A 21,007-nucleotide genomic window follows, 5' to 3' on the forward strand; every position below is an offset into this window, starting at 1 on the left:
ATGATGTGTGTACTATTCCACCTCATTGTATCTTTATTTATAGTAATAGGGAAAGTTAATTCCTTACAATTCTAATATAATATTAACTACAAAAGAGAATATAAAAGATATTTTAAAATATGTTAAAATTTACACAATCATATTTTTATTCCAATAAGACTGCAACATATACATATATATTATTTATATATATATATTTAATTATAGTTGAAAATTGGATTGTTTCAAATTAATCTGTGTTGTCCATTCATTGTTAGGAACTTAGGGGTGTTTGTTTGCCCTGGGACTGGACTGGACTAAAACTTAGAGCAATACTGTGTTTGTTACGCAGCAGGACAACGTTTAGTGGGACTTGCCGAGACTCGCCTCGACAAAGGACGTCGCTAGACAGTCTTAGCGAGTCCCATGGAAAGACACCGGATTGCTAACACCTTCGCTGCTTCACTCCATCTACTTCTCTTCGTCTGCTTCTCTCCCTTGCTCTGCTTCATCTGCTTCTCTCTCCCATTGCCCATCAATCTGCTTCCCTCTTTCCCAGATCTGAAACCCAGCCCACCCACTGCCTAAATCTCAACACCAAAATTTGAAAAATAAATTCAAACAAAAACAACAACAATCCCCATATAAAATTTCTTCCTTATTCCCAATAATTCCCAAAAAAAAATAAATTATTTTCCCAGAAAATTCTCGAGAAATGGATAGAGAAAGGGAGAGAGTAGCTTTGGTACAAAGAAAAATGGAGAGACGAAGGAGAGAGTAGCTTTAGGGACGATTTTGCAGGAAAAATCACTTTGAAGGATATTGTTTTGCAAGAAAAAATGAGTGTTGGGGGACGGCACTAACGGGGAAGAAAAGAATGAACTCCTAGAGAGAAAGTCCAGATAGAGGAGAGTGTTCCAGACACAAACACAAAGAAAAAGCTTGAATTTCCCTTCAAAAGAAAAAAAGAAAAAAAAGAAAAAGCTTGAATAAAAAATAAAATATTGTTGAGTTAATAATAAAATATTATTAAATGTGTATTTAATGATATAAAATTATAGTTGTTATCTATTCTCTTTTTTAGTCCGGCACTCTATCAAAGTTTTACTAAATCAGTTCAGTTTATTCTCGTTTAAACCGATTCAGCTTAATCTAATCTATAAACCAATCTAGCTTATTCCTAAAACTAATGCAGTCCAGTTAGTCGGTGAAACAAACGCACCTTAGGTTCTCCAGGCTCCAGCCTCCGTTCATTTAATTTCAATTGAAGCCACTCTCAGCCGTCAGCCCACCGAGCCCTCTCCTCCTCTCTGTCTCGAATTTGAAGCTCTGCTCAACTCCGGCCAGTCACCGGCCCACCACCACACGGAGCCACCGCTTTCTCTCTCCGACGGTGGAGCCTTCCTTCACCACACAGAGCACCGCTCTCTCTCTCTCTCTCTCGCGATTCTCTCTCTCGATTCTCTCTATCAGAGATTCAGATTTCAGACACTCAAATTCTGATAGTCTTCGACTCTTCATCCAGTGCACTCACTGTGTACCGATTCTCCCCCAAGTCAGGTAAATTTTGGAATTAATTTAGGGTTTGAATTTTAATTTAGGGTTTGTGAAATTTAATTTTCGAATTCTAGATTAGGGTTTGTGAATTTTAATATTCCAATTCTTGAAATTTAATTTTTGAATTCTAGATTAGGGTTTGTGAAATTTGTTCATGTTTTGGATTGGATGTTCATGATTGATACCGGCCCTAATTTAATTTCTGTATTTATGTTTGCAGTTTACCATTAGGAATATAAGGAAAATTGATGTTCGAATATTTACAAAATTAAAGTTTTGGATTGAATATCAACTGTAACAATCTGAATTTATAGTCAATCTCAATCTTAAACGTTCGATCCAACCCCTTTGAAATAAAAATAAAAAGTTGGGTCGAGAGTTCGGACCGGCCTTCATTGGCCGCATGCCAAATGATGACGACTCATTGTCAAAAGCACCGGTGATCAAAACAACCCCAGCACCAACCTATATTCTATTGTCATATATATGACATAATGACCGTAAAAAGAGATAGATTAAAGTTGAGCTTTCCTAAATCCTAGGATATGGAGATGAGTTTGGCAGGTTAAAGACTTTTAATTGAGGCTCATTTAGGAGTTTGGCAGGTTAAAGACTTTTTATGATTTTTTTTTTTTCGTTTTAGGAGTTTGGCTAGATTTGGCAGGTTAAAGACTTTTAATTGAGGCTCATTTATATGTTAATCATTTCTGCATTTTATATGTTTAATCATCTTGGTTTCGTAGTGTATTGATTGTGCATGTTTTGATAGTTAGTACAGATACAGTAGATTTTTGCTCTAGAATTCAATAATTCACTTCATCAAGAATCGCCACAAGTCCTTTTAATTATAATGATACAGTAGCTATTTGGTCTACAATACAGTAGCTGTTCAGATGAGATTAGTGGCATGTTTTTCTTCCCTTTCTATAAGAAATGCTCATGATTTCATTTGAGGAGCTGAGTAAATAAAAATGTATGTTGATTCACTTTTTCTGTCATACAAGTTGTTGCCTCTGCAGATTGTGCTGGAACCTTGGACTTCACCTTAGGGATCGCATAGCGTCTTCAATTGAATCCATAAACAGGTATGTTTTCCTGTAGCAGTGATACTTTTTTTAGTGAAACGAGTGACGCCATTTTTATCTCACTAAAAGTATAGTCTCTTTATGAATGAATATGAATTCTCTAATTCTTGATAAGAATGGTGGCTAAACTTTTAAATTGCCAAATATTAAAAAGAGAAATTGCCGATTTCTCAAATATTAGGGACTAAATCAAGAATTAGGTGAAGGTTCAAGAAAAAAATCTGCAATTTCTCTTTTTAATATTTAGTGCAGGATAATATGAATCCCAATTCCTGAACTGCAATTTATGTTAGTTCTGCAGAAATGTCGAGATCACTGGTGCAGCCGGTAGGGCAGAAGAGGCTGACGAACGTGGCAGTGGTGCGTCTGAAAAAGCACGGCACCCGCTTTGAAATCGCCTGTTACAAGAACAAGGTCCTCTCATGGCGCTCTGGCGTGTAAGCTCCCCCTCTTTCCAACCCTAATCTCTTCTGTAAGAAATTTGTATTTATATGTGAAATTAATATCAAACCAAGATTTTCTGCAAGTGCTTTTGAATACTGTGAAGAATAGTGTTGAGAAATATGTGTAATAAATTTGCATGATAGTGTTCTGTTTATGCGAATTTGTTCATGTATGTGTGAAAGTATAACTGAGAAAACAAAGAATGAAAATGTCCGCGAAACTTTTGTAGTTTGAATTTGAAACATCTTGCAGGAATTAATATGTATATATGAAAGTTGTGATGTTTTATGTTGTGGGACAGTGAGAAAGATTTGGATGAAGTACTGCAATCGCATACCGTTTACACAAATGTTTCGAAAGGTGTTCTTGCCAAGACAAAAGACTTGAAGGCCGCATTTGATTCCGATGACCAGACCAAGATTTGTTTGGAGGTCAGGGAAACAAATTTGTTTTGGTTGTTTATCTGGTTGGTTAGTTTCGTAAATGTGTTGTTGAGTCGTAAGCTTTTTCTTGTTGTAGATTTTGGACAAAGGAGAGCTTCAAGTGGCTGGGAAGGAGAGGGAATCTCAGTTGTCCAGTCAGTTTCGGGACATAGCCACCATTGTTATGCAGAAAACCTATAATCCTGAAACCCGGCGCCCTTACACTATTAGCTTGATTGAGAGTCTAATGCATGAAATTCACTTTGCTGTAGACCCACATAAAAGCTCGAAGAAGCAGGTGATTGAATCTCTCTTTCCCTTCATGTTACATAAGAATATACTTGTATGGAGTTCACTAGATGCATGCATCCCTGATAGATGTGGTTTTTGGCACTTTCACTTGATATTTAAGTAGATTATCTTAACAGTTCATATGTCATTATGATAGATATGACAGATTGGTGGATTCTAAAATGAATCTCCCAGGTTGCGAATTTTGTTTCACGGTGTCATGTTGGTGGAAAATAAGTATGCACATAGTTTGTGTGTGTGCACGTGCATAATGTTACTGTTCGGCGACTTATATGTATAATAAGTAGACTTAATGTATGCATGTGCACATTTCCGCAGGGTGTTAACATCTGTAGGTTATCCAAATATATGTGGAGGTATATCTGTGTGTGTGTGGAGTGCAACATATGGGATTTAGGTTATACTGTGCATTGCCTTGTTGTGTTGAATATATACACCATACCATTTCTTGTGCAGGCTCTGGAAGTTATTCATGAGCTTCAGAAGCACTTCCCAATCAAACGGTCTCCAATGAGATTGCGACTCATAGTTCCTGACCATGAATTTTCATCTCTTTCGGAGAAGCTGACTGCCTGGAATGCTAGCATAATTTCTAAAGATCAATCTGGAAGTCAGATATCTACTGTAAGTCGAAATACTTTGTCCTCCTTATTTTGCTTAGTAATCCTAAAGTACAATAATAGAGGTTGAAGTACTTTTTAAGCGTTCTACTTACAAACTACCGTTGTTGGCGTAATCGTGATCTACCTGTTTAATCTTGTGTTTTATGTTGTGCAGATTTGTGAATTGGACCCTGGTTTTTATCGTGAATGTGAGGGATTGATGATGAAGTTGCATGGTAGATATGAAGTTCTTGCACTCTCTGTGCATGCGGAGGGTGACACTGTTATCGATCAATATGATGATCATGAGGATGAACCGTCACACTCACTCAAAGATTCCTCGAACATCAGTTCATTAAAGAAAAAGGAATGTACTGATCCTGACTTGTCGAAAAAGGAGTCAGCTGATCCTGTGCTAAAATTGAGCGATGATTTGCAGAAACAGAGCATCTCTACTGGGAGTGGAAATACTGCAGCTGAGGGAAAGCAGAACAAATGCAGCACATGCAATGCATTCGTGGGCGATTCCAAGCAGTATAGGGATCACTTCAAGAGTGAGTGGCACAAGCATAACTTGAAACGCAAAACCAGGCAACTTCCTCCCCTTACTGAAGAAGAGTGTGCAGCTGACATGGAAATGGACGACCATAAAGCCGATTTGAGGGATTATTCCTTCTAACAGACTTAAATGTTAAAGTCGAAAGACTCGAGTTGATTGAGAAAGATCCGACTACTTTTGGATAAATTTTGATTAGTGCTAATGAATGATTTTGTAAACTGTTCTACAACTGTTTGTGAAGATTTTTTTTACCCAATATCGTGTATTTTGGATGTACTCAAACTCAAATCCAATGTATAAAGGCTGTGTTATCTACGAACTGAAATTCCCTGGACATAGTATGGCAATATTCTCTCATATATGCATACGATTCTCGATTGCTTAGCCTTTAAGTCTCTCCAAAGTAATGGAACTTACACGTTCGTAGTTATATATGCTCGCGAATTAGAACAACCCAACCAACGCCGATAACAATCAGAATTAACAGCCACCAGCTTTAAGTCACAATCTTAACAACGTAATATAACAATGTTCTTGCTCCATAATATCCAGAATTTTAAACTCGAGGGGTCCAATAATAAAGGTCAAAAAATTTATAGATAAAAATAACATTGAAAAGTTAAATATAATACACTTCATTAAAAAATTAGATGGTGCTATTGGCTTTGGCTTGAAAAATCTTTCCATATTTCTTATTTCTAAATTACACATTTAACCAAAAACACAAAACATATACCAATCAACCAATAAACAAAAATTTCATCTAAATTGCAATGATAAAATGAGTATACAAACAAAAAACATATCAACAACCATATCAATAATAGACTAAAAATCTACACCAATATCTAATATAATTTAATTGAGATTAGATTAGAATACCAAAAAACTTACTTGAACTTTGAACCAAATAGTGGTGGCTTGGAGAATTGAAACCAGTGGAGGTATGATATTGGAGTAACGTAATTATAATATGGAATTGGGTGGGATTAGAAATGGGATTTTGGGTGAATATAAGAATGATGGGGATCAGGGGGAAAAGCAGAGGAGTTTTGGACCAATTGTCGAGTACGAGGGGTCCCCGGAAAATTTCCGGCAGCAATTTAGGATCGCCGAGGGGTCCTGGGACCTCCCAGGTCCCTCTGTAGATCCGCCATACATCCGGCTTATTTTGCAGCATATTCATAATTAAGCCATTGGAGCTTAATGTCGGGATCTTTCATGTATGCGAACATCTCTGTCTTGCCTTCAGACAGGAATAACTGAGTTGTAAAGAACCACAATTCGCTCCCGGTCTCTACCCCGGGTAAAGCTCCAACTGCTTGCATCACTTCGGCAATGCTACTGCCATGTGGACCACCCTGTGATATCAGTCCAGTGTTACAGAAGTACTACTGTCAACTGACTTCGCAGGTTGGTCCTTCTGTTGTGACAATTTTGCAGCACCTCTCACCTTCCCCCTACCTATGGCGACTCCTTTACCTTTCTTTTCCTTCCTACCTTGAGTGTCGGGTTCTTCAACTTTTCTTCGTCTTCCCCTCCCTGATGACCTTTCTATAGCTTGGGTCATCACAATTGGGATTGCCTCATCTGCATCGCCACTACCTTTGAGTGTAACGACATTATCCCTTGGATGCATCGATGGTATTCTTGACGGAATTCCACCCCAGACCAGATTCCTTTCCATTCAGCTCCTTCCACATTTTCCATTCAACTTTAAGTGAATCCTACTTCTTTTTCAGTTGTACGTTGTCACACTCTTCTCCCGTCTCTTTACTGAAGTTCTCAACCAAACTTTGCCATCCAAGTTTGATAATGGTAGTGCGGGTATTTCATGACATTACGTGTCGATCCTGGACGTATGTAATGTCGGGATCGGGGTGTGACATATAAGGCTAAATCGAGGGCAAATATGGAAAATCAAATGAAATAAATTGTATTAATGATCCCTCAATTTTAACCCAATTAGAGTAATGGTCCATCAACTTTAACCCAATTGTAGCAATGATCATTCTGACTGATGCGAAAATTAACTTAACACACAAATTAAACCCTCTTTTTATCAAATGTAGTAAAGTATGTAAGTAGGGATCGTTCTAGGCCGGGGATTAGGAGTGATTGCTAAATCACTTGGAAACTGACTTGAAAACGTAAAAACAAAGTTTAAAACACTAAACTAAACTCAAAGAATGCAATACTATACTTTAAAATACTAAGATAAACAAAAAGATTCAAAACAGCAACCAAAGACTCAAAACTGCCTTAAAAACACTTTCTGGGCAGTTTTGGGACTCTAACACAAACTTGGACGAATTTTGGTTTTCTAATGAACTAAAACACTTAAAAACATAATCTAAAGTGATTACTAACTAATCTAACACTTTGAAATAAATGGGAGATTGGTTCTTGACGAATTTGAAAACAAAACAAACTTTGTAAAACAAAACAGATTGTAAATGAATTTGAATGAAACTTATGGATGGAAGGCTAGCTAGGAGGTTCTTCTCCACACATGTCACACTTGCATACAAAACGATTTCCAGTTGCTTTCGATAAACTATGAATACTCAACGCCCCAAATTAACCGTGAATTGCACTAATTAACCCTCAGTTTTTCCACAAGTTATTGGGTTGGATGATTGCATACGACAACCCAAAACATTCCCTACAAGTTCCCTACATGAATTGCATAATAGAGATACAAGCAAGAATCATTAAGTTCTATGAAAAACATAAGCATTGACGAGGCACTCGTTACTATGAATTGCATGAAACTTATGCCAAAAATTTACTTAACGCGATTGTGACTAGCAACCTTCACTACTTGCGAATATAAGTTCATAACAATTAGGTGAAACTCCCTTATATTCTAGCATCAAATTCATGCATGAAAATTAAGCGTGCACTCTCAACCAACATACACAAATCAGTTTTTATACGAACGGATAAGTAAATTGAATTCATAACTTATGAAACGCAATTAGAAGTAATCAAATCATATTGCAAGCATAAACATGGTTTCGAATTCCCCCCTATCTAAGGGGGGTTTAGTTTCTCATACTCACAAAGCAAAGATGAACAAATTTAGACATTGAAAACAAAAGAAAGAAAACACCTAGATGCTCCAATGATCCACTTTGAACAACAAGCACGCCTATGGACTGTCCTCCTTCCTCTTTGCTGCGGCACAAGACTTGGGGACAGGTTTTGGGTGATATTTTTATGGAGGAATGGATGTGAGATGGTATGGTAGTGTTTAGGATAGGTGGAGGGTGCGGCAAAGGTAAGGAATTATGGATGTATGGTGATTTGGGAGTGTAGAATGGTGTGGAATGTGGCTGGACGAATTTCTGAGATGAAAGGGGGTATTTTTCATGTCTCTAGTGTTCTTCCCTTCACTCCCTATTTATAGAAGCTCCAAAGCAAAGAATCACTCAAGTGGCTTCAATAAACAATACAAACAAAGACCAAAATGATGCAAAAACAACTAGTTTACATGCTCTTTTATCATTGTGTCTTGCCTTTAACAAAAGGCAATCATTCATCTCTTGCTAATTCAACTCCTTTGTAGCTGTCCATGTGCCTTCATTCTTCAATTTCTGATGCATTTGCCTTGTATTCCATCCCTTTTCCACATATACTAGCTGTTAGACAACTTTCACACACATGTTTTGCATCATTTCATCTTGCAAACATCAACTTTTGGCCACTTTACACCTCTACACACATGCTATGCATCATTTCAGCTTGCAATGATGTTTGTAGTTGCTGAAAAGGTGAATACAACTTGTAAAGCAATCCAACAAATGGCATCTTTCACTTCTTTTCCTTTCAAATTGTTCCTTAAGTGTATGTATCTGCATACTTCCATACTTCAACTTCATTATTCAGATTTTTGCATGTGTTGAAACCCTTTTTAAAACACCAAAAACGTCCATCCCACTTGCTCCATATGCATGCAATCCATTTTGGCCCAAAATTGCTCCAAATTGCACCAAAATGCACTTTCTTTCCAACTTTGCTATTAGGACCTATAAACACACGAAAATAGCTTAAAACACTCTTATAAGCAATAAATAACTAAGTAAATGCAAGAAAACATGTTAACTAAGTTGCATAAATATGCTCCTATCACTGACATAATTCGTTTTGACGAAATTCTGACGAAGTTAACGAAAAGAACCATAGATGCACGTTTTGATGAGTTAAGAGACCAATTGTGATATCCCGTACCCAAAATTAGTATTTTATTTAATTTTTGACGTATTTCAGAGATTTAATTGAAGTTAATTCGTTAATTCTCTGATTTTGAGAAAAGCGAAGTGAGGGGGTAATTTGGTCATTTCCAATTTTCTCGACCTTTTTGGTCAACTCTAGAGTTATTTAGGTAGAGCTTAATTCCACGAGCATGTAGGTACAAACGGATACTAATTCCGAGTTAGAACGGAAAAATTACGAGCCTCAGAAGTAGTGAAACCTTTTAGACATGTGGACTTACTATTAGAAGTGAGTCTATAATTAGTCAACCCAAAATTAGGAAGTTTCCACTTCAGGAAACCTGGTTCAGAAGCCCAAAAACCCAAAAAATCAACCCAAACGAACCCCCGCAACCCACGAAATTCCGACGACTATTCCGGCCACCTCCAGTGGAATTTGTTAGGATTCTAGTTATTGGGTTTATATCATTTATGGTATTTTGTCTTATCTCTGTAGTAGTTGGTTTCATCCAACGGGAGTGAGGGTGGAGATGTGTTCCAATCTTAGAACTCCTCATCTAGGGTTGTATTTAAGCCTCCTTTCATCATTTGGGAAAGGCATGAATGAAAAGAATTGTTATTTTATTTCTTACTTTCCTTGCATTTTCCTTTTCTTCTCCATTCCTACGGAATTGGTCCTATCATATTTTTCGATGCCACCACCACCATCTTGAAGCTCTCACTCCTCTCTACAAAACTCACCCAAGAGCCATCTTGATTAACCACCGTACGTGGCAGTGCGAGGCCACAAAACCGACGAAAATCAACAGTTCTCCGGCCACCCTTTTCATTTTTCCGGTGAATCGACAAAGCGATGACCGACGCCACCACTTGGGTTTTGTAGCCCATCATCTAGGATTCCAAATGCCAGACTTTGCCCATGTTTCTTTACTTCTTGCCCCTGATCGGAGTAAGCTGTCAAAGAGGCATGGTGCGACTTCTGTAGGCCAGGTGGTTATCTATAAATATGCTTATTGTTACTTGATAAATATGTTGGATTACAGGATGTATCATCCATGGTCCTAGGGCTTGAACCTTTCTCTATTCTGATTTTCTTTACTTAAGAGTTTCTTTGTCAATATTGACAATATTCTTGACATCTAATAACTAGAACATAACAGTACAGGGAGATGGGCTATCTACCTCAGGCAATGGTGAACTACTTGGCACTGTTAGGTTGGGGTGATGGCACTGAAAATGAATTCTTCACCCTTGAGAAGCTTGGTTAGTGTACCCTTTTCTTTAATTGTCACTTTGTCACTCTCTTGCTGTCTATTGTCCTCTCCTCCGAAATCTCCTGCTCACCTTCTGCATGGTGTTTAAATATCCTTGTGTTTTGTTTTGACTAATTTCTTGCTTGAATATTTTCATGCAATTCATAGGTGAGAAATTTACAGTTGGTCGCGTCAACAAAAGTGGTGCCATTTTCGACTCGACCAAATTTAGGTAATTTTGGCTTTTAATCTGCTATATACCGAGAATGGTTGCTAATTATTGCTGCTATATAACTAGGAGCAATACATTTTCCCAGGAAGCGGAAAAATGTAAACTTTCAAAAGCCTCAACATCAATAAATAGATGAACTTACAAAATACCTAATTAAGAGTAAACAAATACCACGAAATAAGAAGTGAAAGCAAGGTGATCAACGCATAGGGCGTACTGTGAGATACAGAGGTGATCTGTATTATAATTAAACAGCGGAACAGAGTAAGAGCTTCACAAAAGTCCCGAATACAAGAACGATCAACACGAGTTTTCAAGGTAGGATTGCAGTTCAAGACTCTTTCTTGAGTGTGAACTTGGAGGGCCTTTTCTATATCTTTAAGAAGTTTGTTTCTCTGGGGCCTTTTTTTGGTTTGTGTCTTGCCAGAGACAAGAGATTCATAATCCTAATGACAAGTGAGACAATTTACAAAGAGCAACAAATGGAATGGAAAAAACTAAATATATCAGTAAACAATTGAATGCAACTTGAAACGAGTTCTAATCAGAATTCTACTAAGAAAGACAAAAAAACTTATATGCAATCAACTCGATGGTAGATAGTGCATTCATTTTTCACATTGAAATGCATAGCACAAACAACACAAATAACCACCCATCTACAAATTCATTACAAACTATAACAAATTTACAATTCCTGTGAAACCAATTATAAATAACTACACATACCGTCACATATTCTCCCTAACCAATTTCATTTTCCCCTTTCCTGCCGCTACTCTCATTTTCTCAGCTCTCTCTCCCATGGCGGCAATGGGTGCTCTCTGCCTAAGAGTTGGCCTCAACTCCAAACCTCCCAACTTGAACCCTCCAAAACTTGACACCCTCGGCCAACTCCGGGCCGTCGAGGAGGCCAGGAAATCGGTTGATGATTGCACAGCCAAATACAAAAAAAATGGTGCAAAACTTTTCATCTGGAAGAAGGCATATGTGCATTACGGCAATGATGTAACCGCCGCAATTTCAGCGCACAGCCAGCTCGGATGGGAGGGTACGTTGGTGGCCAACGTCAGAAATCAGAAGCGCTTGGCTTGAAAAGCCGGTAAGAAAATGGAGATCGAATACCACAAATTTAATCAAATTCGCGAGGTGAGTTGGAAGGACAAGGAATAGAAAAACGATGCGTGATAGCTGCCAATAAAACGTTAGCATTTTGTTTCTTTTTTCTTTTTTCTCCCTCTTTTCTTTTTCTTCGTCGATTGTAATCAGGCGTTGGTCAAATTTGCTCGATCAATACAATGCTTCACTGAACTTCACTCATGTTCATGCATTTCTTCAATGTTTGTTCGTATATAGAAATTTTTAGTTTAATTGTTTGTGTGATTAATTTCGTTCGATTGAACGAAGATTGACCATCTCGGATCCAATTCTTCAATATCCGATTTATGAAAATTTTAGTTTCATTTTCTGTTTGTGATTAATTTTGTTCAATCAAACGAAGATCGACAATCGAACGAAATTAATATCCGAGATCGTCAATCTTTGTTCGATCGAACGAAATTAATCACAAACAGAAAATGAAACTAAAAATTTCATAAATCGGATATTAAAGAATTGGTTCCGAGATCGTCGATCTTTGTTCGATCGAACAAAATTAATCACATAGACAATTAAACTAAAAATTTCCATATATGAACGAACATTGAAGAAATGCATGAACATGAGTGAAGATCAGTGAAGCATTGTATTGATCGAGCAAATCCGGCCAACGCCTGATTACAACCGACGAAGAAAAAGAAAAGAGAGAAAAAAAAAAGAAACAAAATGCTAACGTTTTATTGGCAGCTATCGTCATATGACTCGTCATTTTTCTATTGCTCGTCCTTCTAGCTCACCTCGCGAATTTGATTAAATTTGTGATATTCGATCTCCATTTTCTTACTGGCTTTTCGAGCCAAGCGCTTCTGATTTCTGACGTCGGCCGCCAACATACCCTCCCATCCGAGCCGGCTGCGTGCTGAAATTGCGGCGGTTATGTCATTGTCGTAATGCACATATGCCTTCTTCCAGATGAGAAGTTTTGCGCCATTTTTGTTGTATTTGGCTGTGCAATCATCAACCGATTTCTTGGCCTCCTCGACGGCCCAGAGTTGGCCTAGGGCGTCAAGTTTTGGAGGGTTCGAGTTTGGAGGTTTGGAGTTGAGGCCAACTCACCCATTGCCGCCATGGGATAGAGAGAGCAGAGAAAATGGGAGTAGTAGCGGGAAAGGGGAAAATGAAATTGGTTAGGGAGAAAATGTGTAGTTATTTATAAATGGTTTCACGGGAATTGTAAATTTGTTATGAATTTGTAGCTGGGTGGTTATGTGTAGTTACTACCTACTTTCGACTGGATGTTCTTCTATTCACTTTTTATCTGTGTGCCATGTTTGCTTTATAAATAAAGTCTTCAATTATTTTTAATAAAGCTTGTAATCAACGCAAGTTTATGGAACTTGGAAGAGCTCAACATTCTAATCCGTAGCAAGTTTTGAGGACAGCGTATACTTTCGAAGTTGGTATGAATACGTTTGAAGAAAGCGTGGTTAGTCCCCTTGTTTTTGTTGGTATCTGTCTACTGCTCTTTTTATTAGTATTTACGAATTTGTAGATTAGTTAGGCGTTGTGGGTAATATTGCGTCTGGCGATAGTTTTTATCACCGTTGGATTCGAATGCTGCCTTCAACTGCAAAGCAAATGTGGATTCTTTTGAAGGAATAATAAGTTTGACACTAGAGAGTCGTACCAAAAGCATGCTATCGACATACTTACTAGTAGAGATATGGAGCTCAAATGAATGCGCGTTCCTCCGAAATGCTACAATTCCAAATGGATCCCTATATGGAAGAGGTTACGTCTGTTTGTGTGTGCAAAAAGGAAAAATTGTAGCATGTCAGATGTGTTGGTTAGCTGATAAGTATAGGGATTGAATTGCAATGTATTAGTTAAGAGAGTTTAGCAATACAAGCTTGTTGAAACGATATCAGATAGGCGGAGAATTCAGATATATTCATTTCTTTTTGGGAACTTTAACAAAAAGCTCCTGGTACTGTTCACTTTAACGAAAAACCACATTTTACACTAAAAAGTCAATCTTATTATTATTCACTTTACCCTTTATTTTGTCCTTATCGTTAAAACTCAAAGTTTTCAAGCCCTTTTCATTAGTTTTCCTTTTCTTTTTTAAGATTAGTTAGTACGACATCCTGTAGAGAAGCGGTTTTTTATTTTTCTTATTTGTTAAAACTGGAAATAATACAGGTTTGAGACTACAACTACAAGATGAACTTTTAATCTCTTTTGTTAGTAATTTGTATTTATATGCCAAATTAATATCAAAACAAGATTTTCTGCAAGTGCTTTTGAATACTGTGAAGAATAGTGTTGAGAAATATGTGTAATAAATTTGCATAATAGTGTTTTGTTTATGCGAATTTGTTCATGTATATGTGAAAGTATAACTGAGAAAACGAAGAACAAAAATGACAGCGAAACTTTTGTAGTTTGAATTTGAAACATCTTGCAGGAATTAATATGTATATATGAAAGTTGTGATGTTTTATGTTGTGGGACAGTGAGAAAGATTTGGATGAAGTACTGCAATCGCATACTGTTTACACAAATGTTTCAAAAGGTGTTCTTGCCAAGACAAAAGACTTTAAGGCCGCATTTGAGTTGGTTTCGTAAATGTGTTGTTGAGTCGTAAGCTTTTTCTTGTAGATTTTGGACTAAGGAGAGCTTCAAGTGGCTGGGAAGGAGAGGGAATCTCAGTTGTCCAGTCAGTTTCGGGACATAGCCACCATTGTTATGCAGAAAACCTATAATCCTGAGATCCGGCGCCCTTACACTATTAGCTTGATTGAGAGTCTAATGCATGAAATTCACTTTGCTGTAGACCCACATAAAAGCTAGAAGAAGCAGATGATTGGATCTCTCTTTCCCTTCATGTTACATAAGAATATACTCGTATAAAATTACGATAGATATGACAGATTGGTGGATTCTAAAATGAGTCTCCCAGCTTGCAAATTTTGTTTCACGGTGTGGTAGAAATATACGGTAGGAATAATTCATCTGTTTATTCACAAGACAAAAAGGGATATATATACAACCCTAATTACATAGTCCTAATTACATAAGGAAACAAACTTTACATTCCTAAAGGAAACCTCCTATAATATCTTATGACTCACGCTAACACTCCCCCTCAAGTTGGTGCATAGATATCACACATGCCCAGCTTGATGAGTGAGTCATTAAACTTTCGACTACATACTGCATGAGTAAGAACATCTGCAAGTTGCTCCTCGGAAGTCACACACGGGAGAGAGACAATTTTCCCTTCGAGTTTCTCCTTGATAAAATGTCTGTCAACCTCCACGTGCTTAGTCTTATCATGTTGCACTGGGTTGTCTGCTATATCTCTTGCAGACTTGTTATCACAATATAATTTCATAGCATCCTTTGGCTTGAACCCAAGCTCCCAAATAAGCTTCCGCAACCAAAGAACCTCACACAGCCTGTGTGCCATACTTCTGTACTCAGCTTCAGCTGATGATCGTGAGACCACTTTCTGCTTCTTACTACGCCAAGTAACTAAATTCCCTCCAACAAAAGTAAAATATCCAGATGTTGATCACCTATCAGTTACATCACCAGCCCAATCTGCATCAGTAAAACCTTCAATTCTCAGATGTCCGTGTCTCCCATATTGTACTCCTTTTCCCGGTGCAGACTTCAAATATGCTAAAATATGCATGACTGTGGCCATATGGTCTATACTTGGTGAGTGCATAAGCTGACTCACAACACTTACGGCATAAGCAATGTCTGGACGAGTATGAGCCAAATAAATCAGTCTTCCTACAAGTCTCTGATATCTGCCTTTATCAACCGGTACCTGATCTGGATATATGCCCAGATGATGCTTCTCAACAATAGGGGTGTCTACCGGTTTACACCCTAGCATACCAGTTTCCTTCAACAAGTCCAACACATATTTACGCTGAGACAAGAAAATACCCCTAGATGAACGGGCAACTTCAACTCCCAGAAAATATTTTAAGTCTCCCAAGTTCTGCATTTCGAATTCTGCCGCAAGGTTTATCTGCAACCTTGATATTTCATCAGAGTCATCCCCTGTAATAATCATGTCATCTACATAGATAATCAAAGCAGTTACTTTACTCAATCTACGCTTCACAAACAACGTATGATCGGAATGACACTGACAATATCCATTCTTCTTCATGGCTTGTGTGAACCTTTCAAACCATGCACGAGGAGACTGCTTAAGTCCATAAAGTGACCTACGCAATCGACAAACCCCCGTATTCCTACCTGCGTCATATCCAGGCGGAAAGACCATATATACTTCTTCCTCCAAATTCCCATGAAGGAAAGCATTCTTCACATCGAACTGCTTTAGGGGCCAATCCAGGTTTGCAGCTAAAGAGATAAGTACACGTACCGTATTCATTTTGGCTACCGGAGAGAATGTCTCCTGATAGTCTACACCATATGTCTGAGTATATCCTTTTGCTACCAACCTTGCTTTGTATCTATCTATAGACCCGTCAACCCTGTATTTGATTGTAAACACCCAGCGGCATCCAACCGGCTTCTTCCCGTTAGGTAGCTCCACTACTTCCCAAGTTTTATTTTTCTGTAGAGCCATCATTTCTTCATCCATTGCTCTCACCCACTTTGGATCTTTTAGAGCTTCCTCCACTTGAGTTGGAACTTTAATGGACTCTATGTTATTTACCAGAGCCTTGCGTTCAGGTGCAAGGTTCTTACAAGATACGTAGTTGGCGATTGGATACCTCACCTTCCCTTCCCGAGAAAACCTGTCAGGTGGCACACCTCGATTTTGTCTTGGTGGCAACTTATATGTACTAACAATATTATTTGAATTAGTTGTATAATCATCTATTGTACTTACCTCAGGTATATTCAGAGAAGATACATTGGACAGCATTGTGGAGCTAGAGAGAAAGGGTAAACTGCTACTAACTTCACCACTGGTATCGGTAACACTGAGCTGTTCTTGTTCAATACTGGTCTCGGCATAATCTTGCCGTTCCTGATTGTTCCCTTCGGCAACAACTTGCTGCAGTGCAGCAGCACTGATTTCATTCCTCTCGGCAATCACAGATTGTGGCCTGTCGCATTCTTCAGCATCGTTAGACTCGAGGTGACCACTTATATCTCCCCTTAAATCACAATCCAACCAACCCAGATCACCCACAGTCTCACTCTCCCCCTGGTGATCTGAAGTAGATGGGGAAGAAGTATAAAAATACTCGGATTCAGAAAAAGTAACATCCATAGTCACATATATATGGCGGGTTCCAGGATGATAACATCGATAACCCTTTTGGTGGGTGGAAAAACCCACAAAGACACACCGAAGAGCACATGGATCCAGCTTACTACGATGTATTTTTTGGATATGAACATACACCACGCAACCAAACACACGAGGTGTGAGTGTGTTGGTGGACACCACGGGGACATGTTTACTGAGCACTTGAAGTGGTGTTTAAAATTCCACAACACGGGATGGCATACGGTTTATGAGGTAGATAGCATAAGTGACCGCTTCAGGCCAAAAACATTGAGGTACAGAGGTACCGAGGATCAATGCATGAGCAGTTTCCAAGATATGATGGTTTTTCCTTTCTGCAACCCCATTTTGTTGTGGAGTGTAGGGACACGTCGTTTCGTGGAGAATCCCATGAGTCCCAAGGAACTGAGACAACTCAGAATTAATATATTCACCTCCATTATCAGAGCGGAGAACTTTAATAATAGAGGAATATTGTGTCTTTATCATCTGACAGAAAGACTGAAACACCATAGTAACATCACTCTTATGTTTAATCACATATAACCAGGTCATACGGGTGCAATCATCCACAAAGGTGACAAACCATTTAATTCCAGAAGTCACACTTACAGGGGAGGGACCCCAAACATCAGAATGCACAAGGTCAAACGGAAACACACTTTTATTCATACTTGAAGGATACGAAACACGATGGCTTTTAGCAAGAATACATACTTCACAATGTAAGTCTGATTCATTTATTCCATGAAATAAACTAGGCAACAAACGCCGTAAATAACCAAAAGAAGCATGGCCTAAACGGCAATGCATCATCCATACGTCCTTTAACGTACTAGCAGTGGACGTTCGAACCGCAGCAGCTCTTCCCGGAACGACATCATCCACATAATACAACCCCTCTCTCTTAGTGCCACGCCCAATGATCTCCTTGGTCTGAATATCCTGAAGCAGACAAAAAAATGGATATATTAATACAACACAATCCAACTGTTCCATGACTTGCGGTATAGATAGTAGGTGATGAGATAAAGACGGAACAAATAAGCAGTGGTGCAAAGAGAGAGATGGTGTGAGACACACGGTGCCTGCTCCATTAACCGAAGCAGTAGTACCATTAGCCGTCTCCACACATGTTCTATGGGGCTTGGTCATATACTGAAACAAATTCTTATCATAGGTCATATGATCCGTTGCACCAGAGTCTAGAATCCAACCTGTATGATGAGCAGTGTCGGAGGCTAAGAGAACACGGCCTACAGTACCTGTATTCGACGATGGTTCACCAACAGTCGTACGATTCAACAACGACTGACTTGGCTCACCAGATTGTACCTCGGCTCCTGTGATATTGCTTGGTGTGGCAGCAGCAAAGGCTGCCCGTCCACCATTAGAGCTATTATTCCCACGATCTTTTGCCCGCAACCGTTTCTTCAACTCCGGAAACCACTCGGGTACTCCATGCTTCGCAAAGCATGTATCTTCAGAATGGCGTGTTTGGCCGCAGAAAGTACATTTTAAATTATCTTTGTTTTCCCGGGTGAATGGACGGGAATTTAAAGATAAATTTGACAAACCACCAGAAGGAAGACTGGCAGGAGACCGTGACACCATAGCAGCTGCAGGTCATCTTCCTTGGCTGCCAACATTACTTCCACCCATCATAGTGGCGTGACGTTGAGCTTCACACCTAACCATAGAGAACACCTCCTCAACAGACGGAAGAGGCTGAGTTCGTAAGATGTCACTACGAACCTTATCAAAAATATCATCCAAACCTGCCAGGAAGGCATACACTCGGTCCAATTGGACCTCCTCTCGCAGCGTCTTCAAATCTTGAGCACACTCCATCTTAATCGGCCTTCGTTGATCCAACTCCCGCCACACAGATTTTAGATCAGCGTAGTACACTCCAACTGGACGTCCTTCCTGACGAAGTCGAAACGACTTAACCTTCAACTCATAAATTTGAGAGATATCAGAACCATCATAGTATGTTCGAGCAACCTCCTCCCATACTTCTTTGGCAGTACGAAGGTGAATGAAAAAACTCATGATAGCCGGCTCCATGGAATTAATCAGCCATCCATTCACAATAGCGTTCCTAGTCTCCCATGTCTCAAACCCGATACTATCTTCACTTGGTTCCTTTATGCTCCCTGACACAAACCCCTTCTTATCACGTCCTGCAATATGGATCTCCAATACTTTGGACCAAAGCGGGTAGTTCAATCCGTTAAGTTTTACTGCACTCGGCACTGCCGAGGCATCATTCTGGATTATCACTGAGTTGAACGCAGAATTATTGGCCGAACTACCACCGACTCCAGGCTTCTGCCCCGAGCCTCCACCTTCTACGTTCACCATCTTTCTTCACTGTAACACACAGCAGTACCGATACAACAAGGGCAGAAAACGCACAGCCCTTGCAGAATCACACAGCAGCAACAGCAGCAGCGCACGATGAGATTTTTTCTTACTAGGGTTACGGTGCCAGGCTCTTGATACCAAGTAGAAATATACGGTAGGAATAATTCATCTGTTTATTCACAAGACAAAAAGGGATATATATACAACCCTAATTACATAGTCCTAATTACATAAGGAAACAAACTTTACATTCCTAAAGGAAACCTCCTATAATATCTTATGACTCACGCTAACAGGTGTCATGTTGGTGGAAAATAAGTATGCACATAATTTATGTGTGTGCACGTGCATGATGTTACTCTTCGGCGACTTATATGTATAATAAGTAGACTTCTGTATGCATGTGCACATTTCCGCAGGGTGTTAACCTCTGCAGGTTATCCAAATATATGTGGAGGTATATCTGTGTGTATGTGGAGTGCAACATATGGGATTTAGGTTATACTGTGCATTGTCTTATTGTGTTGAATATATACACTACCATTTCTTGTGCAGGCTCTGGAAGTTATTCATGAGCTTCAGAAGCACTTCCCAATCAAACGGTCTCCAATGAGATTGCGACTCATAGTTCCTGACCATGAATTTTCATCTCTTTCGGAGAAGCTGACTGCCTGGAATGCTAGCATAATTTCTAACGATCAATCTGGAAGTCAGATATCTACTGTAAGTCGAAGTACTTTGTCCGCCTTATTTTGCTTAGTAATCCTAAAGTACAATAGAGGGTTGAAGTACTTTTTAAGCATGCTACTTAAAAACTACCATTGTTGGAGTAATCGTGATCTTCCTGTTTAATCTTGTGTTTTATGTTGTGCAGATTTGTGAATTGGACCCTGGTTCTTGTTGTGAATGCGAGGGATTGATGATGAAGTTTCATGGTAGATATGAAGTTCTTGCACTCTCTGTGCATGCGGAGGGTGACACTGTTATCGATCAATATGATGATCATGAGGATGAACCGTCACACTCACTCAAAGATTCCTCGAACATCAGTTCATTAAAGAAAAAAGAATCTACTGATCCTGACTTGTCGAAAAAGGAGTCAGCTGATCCTGTGCTAAAACTGAGCGATGATTTGCTGAAACAGAGCATCTCTACTGGGAGTGGAAATGCTGCAGGGAAAGCAGAACAAATGCAGCACATGCAATGCATTCATGGGCGATTCCAAGCAGTATAGGGATCACTTCAAGAGTGAGTGGCACAAGCATAACTTGAAACGCAAAACCAGACAACTTCCTCCCCTTACTGAAGAAGAGTGTGCAGCTGACATGGAAATGGATGACTACAAAGCTGATTTGAGGGATTAGTCCTTCTAACGGACTTAAATGTTAAAGTCGAAAGGCTCGAGTTGATTGAGAAAGATCCGACTACTTTTGGATAAATCTTGATTAGAGCTAATGAATGATTTTGTGAACTGTTTTACAACTGTTTGTGAAGAATTTTTTTACCCAATATCGTGTATTTTGGCATGTACTCAAACTCAAATCCAATGTATTAAGGCTGTGTTATCTACGAACTGAAAGTCCCTGG

At 39.0% G+C, this 21,007-nt stretch overlaps 2 protein-coding genes across 8 annotated transcripts; both read left to right on the plus strand.

The window, feature by feature from the left end:
* The first annotated feature begins 898 nt into the window (after positions 1-898).
* LOC103407408 (uncharacterized) lies at positions 899-5,279 on the plus strand. 4 transcript variants are annotated; one of them, XM_008346341.4, is made up of 7 exons: positions 899-1,539; positions 2,541-2,621; positions 2,915-3,058; positions 3,367-3,496; positions 3,585-3,785; positions 4,256-4,423; positions 4,577-5,279. In XM_008346341.4, exons 3-7 carry the CDS (start codon positions 2,925-2,927, stop codon positions 5,078-5,080), a joined length of 1,137 nt encoding a protein of 378 aa, XP_008344563.1. In that variant the 5' UTR covers positions 899-1,539; positions 2,541-2,621; positions 2,915-2,924; the 3' UTR covers positions 5,081-5,279. The 4 variants fall into 4 exon arrangements, with proteins under 4 accessions (XP_008344563.1, XP_008344570.1, XP_008344579.1 ...); XM_008346348.4 differs by having other exon boundaries at positions 1,050-1,539; positions 2,923-3,058; XM_008346357.4 differs by having other exon boundaries at positions 1,062-1,539; positions 2,556-2,621.
* Positions 5,280-9,602: 4,323 nt separating this feature from the next.
* Positions 9,603-20,993, plus strand: LOC114824733 (uncharacterized). 4 transcript variants are annotated; one of them, XR_011581148.1, is made up of 6 exons: positions 9,603-10,167; positions 10,338-10,440; positions 10,599-10,662; positions 14,422-14,742; positions 19,717-20,143; positions 20,295-20,993. XR_011581148.1 is itself a non-coding variant. In XM_070822086.1 (6 exons), exons 5-6 carry the CDS (start codon positions 20,030-20,032, stop codon positions 20,652-20,654), a joined length of 474 nt encoding a protein of 157 aa, XP_070678187.1. In that variant the 5' UTR covers positions 9,613-10,167; positions 10,338-10,440; positions 10,599-10,662; positions 14,277-14,742; positions 19,717-20,029; the 3' UTR covers positions 20,655-20,993. The 4 variants fall into 4 exon arrangements, 2 of the variants coding, with proteins under 2 accessions (XP_070678187.1, XP_070678188.1); XR_011581147.1 differs by having other exon boundaries at positions 9,607-10,167; positions 14,277-14,742; XM_070822086.1 differs by having other exon boundaries at positions 9,613-10,167; positions 14,277-14,742.
* Positions 20,994-21,007: the final 14 nt, after the last annotated feature.

Source organism: Malus domestica, chromosome 05, assembly GCF_042453785.1.
Source record: "Malus domestica chromosome 05, GDT2T_hap1".
In the NCBI taxonomy this organism is placed as follows: Eukaryota; Viridiplantae; Streptophyta; class Magnoliopsida; order Rosales; family Rosaceae; genus Malus; species Malus domestica.